The 8,388-nt window shown below is 65.8% G+C and overlaps 1 protein-coding gene across 5 annotated transcripts in view; it reads left to right on the top strand.

The window, feature by feature from the left end:
• The window catches only part of FAM214B (family with sequence similarity 214 member B), a 47,343-nt gene that overhangs the window by 9,204 nt on the left and 29,751 nt on the right, over positions 1-8,388 (top strand). For 2 of the 5 annotated variants that reach the window (XM_019518041.1, XM_019518044.1), the window contains exons 1-7: positions 335-437; positions 2,124-2,221; positions 2,855-3,056; positions 5,059-6,372; positions 7,198-7,256; positions 7,546-7,654; positions 7,856-8,014. In XM_019518041.1, coding sequence (XP_019373586.1) covers positions 5,224-6,372; positions 7,198-7,256; positions 7,546-7,654; positions 7,856-8,014 — 1,476 coding nt within the window. In that variant the 5' untranslated portion in view covers positions 335-437; positions 2,124-2,221; positions 2,855-3,056; positions 5,059-5,223. Of the gene's footprint in view, positions 1-334; positions 438-2,123; positions 2,222-2,854; positions 3,057-5,058; positions 6,373-7,197; positions 7,257-7,545; positions 7,655-7,855; positions 8,015-8,388 lie in introns of those variants that run through there. The other 3 variants (XM_019518042.1, XM_019518043.1, XM_019518045.1) reach the window with 2 other exon arrangements.

Consider the following 8,388-nt stretch of genomic DNA (forward strand, 5'->3'; position numbering starts at 1 on the left):
AGCAGGTGTATGTGGTGGGGGAAGGGGGAGGACACCAGCGGGGGGGCACGGGGTGTTTTTGGCTGGAAGGAAAAAGCGGTTCCCCCCCGCATTGCAGCATAACATGTCCAAAGTGCCCGCTCCAAGCTCGGATCTGAAGCCCTCCCTGCCGCGGGTGGGCTTTGCAGGAGGGGGTTTGCACGCGGCCTCAGCGGCCGAGCCAGGAGCTAGACGCTGGGAGCCCGGGCACTTGGGGTGCTCTGACCTCCGGTGCTGGTTGCCGCCTCCAGTAGCTGTGGAGTCGCAGGACCTCGTACGCTGGGTGTCGGACCCTCCCGTTCCCATGCCACGGGTTATCTCGGGCTGGCCTCCTGGCTCCTGTGTTGCATGCGCGGCTGAGGTCCCCTGGGCCCTGCTCGCCCCCGTGCTCAGCGTCTTGTGCCAGGAGGAGAAACCAGGTGAGCCTGGGTCTGGATTTCTCAAGCTTGCCTGTCCTGGGGCTTGCCAGCCCCTCGAGGCTGCTGCCCTTGACACCAGCTACCCACGGGCTCTCACTCCCCGTCTCGCCCACACTTCTGGCCCTGTTTAGAGCCGTAGGGTCGCAAACGTCCTCGCAGGACATCTGGTCCGGCCCCACCACCGTCCCCATAGCGGTAGACCAGTGAATCGTCTTCTCCCCTCAACCCCTACTCAAAGGAGTCCTGTCCCTAGTCTGGGCAACAGCCTGGACTCAGCCCCCCATGACATTGTGACCCCTGCGAGCTGGGGCTGACATGGCTTCGCTCCCAGCCCTGGACCGCTGGGGGCTGCAGGAGAGCCAGCCGGCGGGGCGCTGCCTGCCCGCTCTTCCCCGTGGCGGTGGGGGTGGGCTGGTGTCCGTCCAGGTGCTGGGGGCAGGCTGGCATCTGTCCGGGTTCGGGTCTCGGAGCAGACCTGTCTCGGGAGAGGGGAGGGGAGGGGAGGGGAGGGGAGTCCTGGCCGCCATCTCCCAGCCCCTGCTTGCTTGTCAGGGCAGCTGGAGTGTGGGAGCCCCCGGAGCCCGTGTCCAGCCCCGCCGCGCTCGCTATATAAGGGTTACAGGCTGCCGCGGGGAGGAGCCGGGTGCCGTAAAAAGCCAAGTGCCACGGCAGGGTCGCTAGGGGGAGAATCCTTGCTGGAAAAAGGAAAGCCCGGGAGCCAAACCCCAGCCCCCCGGGACAGCCGGAGGGGGCAGGAGTCACGTTGCAGGGTGCCGGGAGCTGGGTCCAGCAGCACCGTGCCTGCGCCCCGGAGCCCACGGCAAGGCTTATCCCTCCTCTGCTTGAGCCCCCGGGGAACCCCTGTGCCAGGCAGGTGAGCCTCCCTGGTCATGCCCAGCACCGGGGTTTTGTCGGTGCCCCTCCAGGCAGGTTGAGCTTGCGAGGGACCAGCCCCTTGCGTGGCTTCGGCAGGAGGAAGAGCCACAGCTCTGCTGGTGCCACGTGAGAGCCGCTGCTGGGAACGGACAGGCCCCTGGGGCAGCTGGATGCCCCTGGGCAGCGTGTGGGGGCTGGTGTTGCCCTCCAGATGCATCCTGCAGAGGCCTGACAGCCCCAGGATGCTGCCCACAGAAGCCGGCGCTCACAAGTAGGCTGTCCCTGTTGCAACCATAATGTGCCGCCTTCACCCAGGCTCACACCATTGCAGTGGCCTGGCCCAGTCCAGCCCCTGGCCCTGCAGCAGGTGGGAGGCCGGTTCTCATGGCTGCCGGGGGCTGTGCGGAGCAGGGGTCGGAGCCAGACCATCTCCAGCAAGGGCCGGGGTGCAGCTCTCACTCCTCGCCTGCCTGCCAGCTGGGCAGGGCACCATGCGGGTGCACCCATCTCACCTGAAATCGTGCGTGCCAGGGCCCCCAGGGGAGCTGGCTAGAGGCAGGTGTGTACGTGCGCCAGGCTGGCTGGGCCTCGCGTGCGAGTTGCGATTTGTAGGATAACTCCCCTCCCTGCCCCTCGGCCTACCGGCAAGGGTGGAAGGTGACGTCAGGACACCAGCCTGGCAAGGGCGGTTCAGGTTTGCCAGCTGGACCCTAGGGCATCCTTGGGGTGTGGGTAGTGGTAGTGCTCTGTTCATCCCCTGTCTAGCAAGGAGCTGCTGGATGGGCCTGACTCTGCTGTCCTTCTCCACAGGTGCCACGTCTGACAGGCCAGTGGGATCATGATCGCATGAGCTGTCGCTGGGGGGATGCTGCGGGTGGCGCCGGCACGTGAAGGGCGCCCGTGAGCAGGTGAGCGCTCACAAAGGGCTTTTGTCTTGGCCCCGGCTGGAGCCGGGAGGGATCTGTCATAGCGTGGGGCTGCTGGGCCTCTGCACCGAGAGGCTCCTTGTGTCTGCCTGCCTCGGTGTTGGCAACAGGATCTCTTGTGACAGGGAGTCCCCTGACCCTTGAGGCTCTGTCCTGGGGGTGTGGCGTGCCAGCCAAGAAGTGCTTTGTGGCAGGTCTCCAGCCTGGCCCCCCTCCCTGGGGACAAGGAGACTCTGGTGGGGCTGCTGGCAATCCTCCCATCCTGGTCCCCTGCCTCCTGGGTCCCTCCAGCCTGGGGTCTCCTCTTCTGCAGCCCTCAGGGGCTGTGGGGCGGGTGCGGGGAGGGAGCTGGCTAGCTCAGGCTCCAGGATTAAGCTTAAGGAAGGAAGTGGCCATGAATCCCAGCTGAAGCCTTGGGGGGAGGATATCGCCTCCAGGGGTCAAGGCTGCCATTACCGGTGAGCACGGCTGGGGGCTGCCCATGGGTCTGGGTGTTGACATCATCCAGCGGCTTCTGGTTCAGCCGGGGATTGTGTCTCCTGCTCCTCTCGTAGCACCGCTGGGTGCAGAGCACCATCATCCCTGTTTCAGCTCCCTTCCTCTCCTCCCCACAAGCACGCAGAGCAGGCCAGACAGCCAGCGACAGCCTTGAGGAGCCTGACCGCAAACCCCGGGATGGTGGGAGCCATTCCCCGACAGCCACGCCGCTTCTGGGGGGTGCCGGGGTGGCAGGTGTCTCCGGCGAGCTGTGCCAACGACCGTGCGCTGCGAAGCCACCAGGGCTACCTGGCTCGGCGAGGGGGTTGGCTGCAGAGTGGTGAGTACCCAGCCCTCCATCCCCGGGAGCAGAGGCTTGGGAGCTGGTGCTGCCCTCTCTTCAGGCGCTTGCTTGTACCTTTCATTGCACACTACAGACAAAGTGTCAGGGCCTGCCCCAGGCAAGGGACAGGGCAGAGGGACAAGAGCCAGAAGCCGTGACTGCTGATTTGCCATGACTCTGCCCCTCTGGTCTCACCCTAGCAGGAGCTTGCCTGTAGACGGAGCCCTGCAGCCCCCTGAGACCTGCTGAGAAACCCACCGCTATCAGGCAGGAGTCAGGAGTGCCAGAGCTGGGCTCTTCCCAGGGCTCTGCCCTTCCGAGGCTGCCTGGTGGGTTTTCTCCATATGCAGCAGAAGCTGCCTCCTTTCCCCTCGGGGCTCGGGTTTCCAGGCCTTCTCCCAGCCAGAGATGCAGTGCTGGGACCCCAGCGCCTCTCACAAGCACCAGGGATCTCCTGCTCGGCTGCCTGCAGTGCCGTGCACCAGGTCCCCCAGCACAAAGCTGTTGGGCATCCTGTTACGGCACAGGTGGAGAAGTGTGGCGTAGTGGCCATCTCAGCCTCCCTTCCCCATGCAGGCTGGCTGGGCCAATTCCCATCACCGCTGCTTCAGCTTCTCTGCTAACTCCAAGCCACTTTCCTGGCATTTTCCTGCATGCTGTCAGGGCTCTGGGCTCAAACCGCAAGCTGCCTGCCCACCTCACCAGCTCCTGGCAGAAGAGGGGCAGGAGCAGAGCTGGGCTTTTCCCAATGCCCAGCCCAGCATCCAAATTCTCCCCACTCAGCCCTTGCTTCCCGGCAGCTCCGTGCATACTTCCCACCTGCCTGCAGGGGAGATGTGAGCCGCGCACAGGCCTCTTCCTAGGTCATGTGTGGTCATCATCATTTCTATGTGGCTGCATCGCTGTGCTCCTCCTTCCTTGGGTTGGCAGGGCAGCCTGGGGCAGAGGCTGGCATGGCGTCAGGGACCCAGAGCTCCCTGCTGAGCGGAGCAGGGGGCTTTTCCTCTGGGGTGACGTGGAACGGCTCGTTCTGATCCATCCCAGACACCTCCCTGCAGGAAGAGGTGGCTAAAATGGTCCATTCAGGGGGTAGGGATGGGGCCAGGAGAGAGCCACTCTACCCCCATGGGGAGGCCAGGGCATGGCTGCCAGGACGGGGCTGCGGGACAGGCACCCAGGTATCTAGGCTGGAACAAGCTGATGATAAGGGCAGGGCGGGTTCAGCCACGTAGCACAAGCAGGCTGGCTGTGCAACCCTTCCAGGGCAGGGCGGAGGTGACGCGCTGCTGGAGACAGCTCATGCGGGGCTGGGCAGAGCTGTGGAAAATGCACTGGGCCAGGAAACCCCAAGGCTGCGGAGAGCCAGGGGCTGAGGCTGGGGTGGCAGTGACGGAGAAGACCGGGTGGCTGTCTGTCCGTCCACACTCATTCTGCAGCCTGTGGTTGGATTTGATGGCCTGGATCCTCCCAGCGCACTTGCTTTCACTAGCTCCCAGGGTCTTGCTACCTGGGGAATGTGCCCGCCTGCCCTGGGAAAGGGCATCCCTAAGCCCCTGGGGCAGTCTCGCCCACCTTCTCCCGGGGCCAGCCTGGGCACGTCCTGTTTGCATTTCCCTCTTGGAGACCTGGTCCCTTCCCCCTGCATGTTTGGGCTCGTCGCCTGTGGCCTCAGCTTTGCAGGGTGCTCCGCACCTCTTCCTGGCTCTCAGGGCTCTGGCCGAGGATGCAACACGGACCCTGCAGGTGGGATCCCTGCACCCTGCCCTTCTCCCTCTGCGTTCCCCTTCCCCGGGTGGATGTCTCCTTGCATCTAGGCCGGCCCAGCTTCTCCCAGCTTGGCAGAGCACTCTGTCCTGCAGCCCGCCTGCCCAGGGAGAGGGGGCTGGGGGCTGGCTGGCACCAGGGCCAGGGGGCTGCATCCTGCTCGGTTCCCCAGTAACAGCCTGAAGCAGATGACCTGGGATCTCAGGAGCTAACTCCCCTCTCTCTCCCTCAATAGATGCGGTGTTGCAGTGTGCTCCGTAGCCAAAGCCCCATCCGGACTTGCTGAGCCGGGGGTGGTCTGAGGCCCCCGTGACCTCGTGGCACTTTACCACCCCTTCCCTGCTACTTTATGGGCTTTCCTGTGTCCGGCGCAGTGCGGCGCCCGGCCCAGTGAGGCTCCATGCGGCACATCCACGCGGAGACGCCCCTTCCCCCAGAGCGCAGCCAGGACGCAGGGCTGTCGCGGGCGGGTGGCGAAGCGGGCTTGGAGCCAGCCCCCGAGCGTTGCCCGCGCCGCGGCCTCCTGGTGGGCTACAATGAGACGGAGATTAAGCGCCAGAAGGTCTACCAGGTCTCCATCTTCTCACACCTCTCCAGTGCCTCTGAGCCAGCCGGCGGGCGGGCAGCTGTCAAGAGGGGGTACACAGAGCCACGGGCTCCGGAGAGCACACGGGACCCCAAGCGGGCGCAATGGGGGGCCGCAGGGACAGAGGGCAGGCAGGACGGGGTCCCTGGTGAGCTGCGCCCCAGCCAGGACGCGCTGGAGGACGATGCCTTTGAGGATGGGCTGCTGGTGGAGGAGCTGTCGCTCTGTGGCTCGGCACAGCACTTCTCCCACAGTGGCTTACGTGTGGTGGAGCACAGGGGCGAAGGCGGTTCTGGCCGCAGCGGGTGCCGGGAGAGTGGCTCCCGGGCCTGCCCAGAGGACAGACGGCGGGAGGCTGCCACTGCCTCCCAGCCACCGCACATCACTCGCAGCACTTTGCACATGAGAGATGGCTGCCCAGCCCCCAGGGACAGTGGCTCTGCGGGGAGCAGCGAGCCCCCGCGCCCAGCCGGGGCCAGGGAGCAGCCGGTGGAGGAGAATGGGGCCCCGCGGGCAGACAGAGCCAGCAGCCAAACCCTACTTGACGTTGACCTGCACCGTATTGCACAAAAGCCCTGGGTGGACACCGGCAGTGGCAAGAAAGAGGAGCCAGGGAGCAGCCCTGCTTGCAGCAACGGGGCCGGCTCAGAAGGGGAGCCGCCGGCCGCGGCCAACGGGCACAAGGAGCCTGGCACCCCTCCGGCAGCCCCAGGCCCCGTGAACAACGGGCTGGGCTCGGCGGAGAAGACGCCGGGCGGGCGGCTGGGCGGGGGCAGCTGCGCGGCCAAGCGGAAGCTGCTGCCGGCTGGCGAGGGCGCAGCCGACTCATGCTCAGAGGACGAGGCCCTGTCCCCACCGGCACGGAAGAAGCGGGCGCCGCTCTGCCCGCCGGTCCCGGCCTCCGGCCGCAGCACCGATGCCAAGGGTGCCCCTTTCTGGAACCACCTGCTGCCCGGGGCCAGGGTGAGTGGGCTGCGGGGGAGGGACTCGGAAGGGGACGGTGATCGGAGGTGGGGGAGACCCTTCTCCCGCCCAGGGCTTTTTAGCTGCCTGGTGTCAGGGCGGCAGCGGGGAGGGGAGGGGTGTGGAGCTCCTCTGCACTGCACTTCCCCTGGGGTTGCTCGCTGCCAGCTTGGGCTCCCCAGCACCCAAGTTGGGGTGCACCTGCCCCGTTCCAAGGGCTCTTCCCTCTTCGTGCTGCAGTGCGTCCTGGCACGATGCCCCCACAGCCCTGGCCCCGGCCCCTGCCCCTGCCCCTGCCCCAGTCCATTGTCGGCCACCCAGAAGCTTCACACCTGTCACACGGCTGCTCCCTGCTCTGCTTTGTGCTGCCCCTTTTGTGTAGCTTCCAGAAGGGGAAAAGGCCTGAAAGGACAAGTGCCCTTTGTGCAGGGGAGGCCGGCAGCCCTCGTCCTGCCCCCTCACCAGCCCCTGGGGCCGCAGCCATGGGGGCAGGTGGGCACAGCACCATAGCCCTGTGTCCAGCGGGCATCAGCGGGGCTCAATATGGACCCCGTGGGGCTGGGGAGCATCCAGACTGGAAGCCTCTGTGTAGGTGTCACTCTATGCATGAACGCATATGTGAACCTGTGTCGGTGCAGAGTGCGTGTGCATGCGTGTACACACGTGTACTTTTCTTCTCTGGGGAAAGGGTTTCCTGTGCCAGGAGCAGTCAGGCAGGGCTGGGTGGGAGCTGGCTGCGAGGGCACAGGCCAGGCTGTCCTGGAGATACCCCCCCCCACTGGCACACGCTGCCCCTAATGCATCCCCGTGGTCTCTCATCTCTAGAGCTCTGCAGATTGCACTACGGTCGGGCGGCGGGTGAAGAGCGGGCTGCGTCTGAAATCGTGAGTGGCCCAAGCCGCCTCCTCCCCCTGCACAAGCTCCCTGAGCCAGGCAGCGGGCACTGGGGGCAGGTGCTCAGCCCCGGGCAGGGGGAAGCAGGGGGTCCCAGCACCTGGGCTGCTGGGGCTCCCAAGACAGGGACCCCTTTGGTAGCTGGGTGGGTGGCTCTTACATGCAGGAGAGAAGGGGATGCGGGGCTGGTGAGAGGAGAGGAGACCCCCTGCCTACTCCCCCGGGACCCTGTATCTGCCGGCTGGCAAGAGACTGGCTCTGACGCTGCCTCATCTTCAGCAGGAGACACCTCCGCAGCAGCCTCCGGAAGGGGCCTGTGGGTACCCGGCCCTCCCCCACCGCCTGGGCTGCCACCTCCATCAGCCGGGCCCTGCTGGGCAACTTCGAGGTAAGTGCACCAGTAGGCTCTGACACCTGCCAGGCCCCTGGCTGGGCATGGGGCAGGGCAAGAGGGCTCCTGGCAGGGGCATCAGAGCCATCTGGGGCTGGCAGCCTCTGGCGTTGGTGTCTCCACCGTGGCCTCGGCTTCGTAGTGGGCAGCTCTCAGGCTTCAGGGGCTCAGGGCTGCCTGCTTCCCCACACCCTGCAGGAGTCCATCCTGAAGGGACGCTTTGCACCGTCGGGCCGCATCGAAGGGTTCACGGCGGAGATTGGGGCCAGCGGCTCATACTGCCCCCAGCACGCCACCTTGCCCGTCGACGTCACCTACTTTGACATCTCGGAGCACAGCGCACCCTCGCCTTTCCTGGTACGTCGCTGAGGCTGGGGCTGGGGCTGGGCCAGGCAGGTACTGAAGGAATTGGCTGGGACAGAGCCAGGTCCTGCAGGCCTGAGAGATGGAGCCCAGCTCCAGGGAATGTGAAGGCATGGCCAGGCACACCCACCTCTCTTGACAGGCTCCGCTCCCTCCCAGCTACCCCCAGGGAAGTGCCTGTAGTTGCAGGGTTTGTTCCTTGGCCAGGAGTCATTCATGCTCTGGCTGTGCTGCAAAGCTGGGGGAGAGGCTTCACACAGCTGTCAGGAGGGGTCTGGCCCCTGTGCTGAGCCTGCAGCTCTGAAGTGGGTGGGTGAATGGGGGGATGTGGGCACGTTAGAAGGAAGGAGTAGGCTACAATCAGACCT

The sequence above is a fragment of the Gavialis gangeticus genome, unplaced genomic scaffold (genome assembly GCF_001723915.1).
Source record: "Gavialis gangeticus isolate Ggan-Ray unplaced genomic scaffold, GavGan_comp1, whole genome shotgun sequence".
Lineage (NCBI taxonomy): Eukaryota > Metazoa > Chordata > Crocodylia > Gavialidae > Gavialis > Gavialis gangeticus.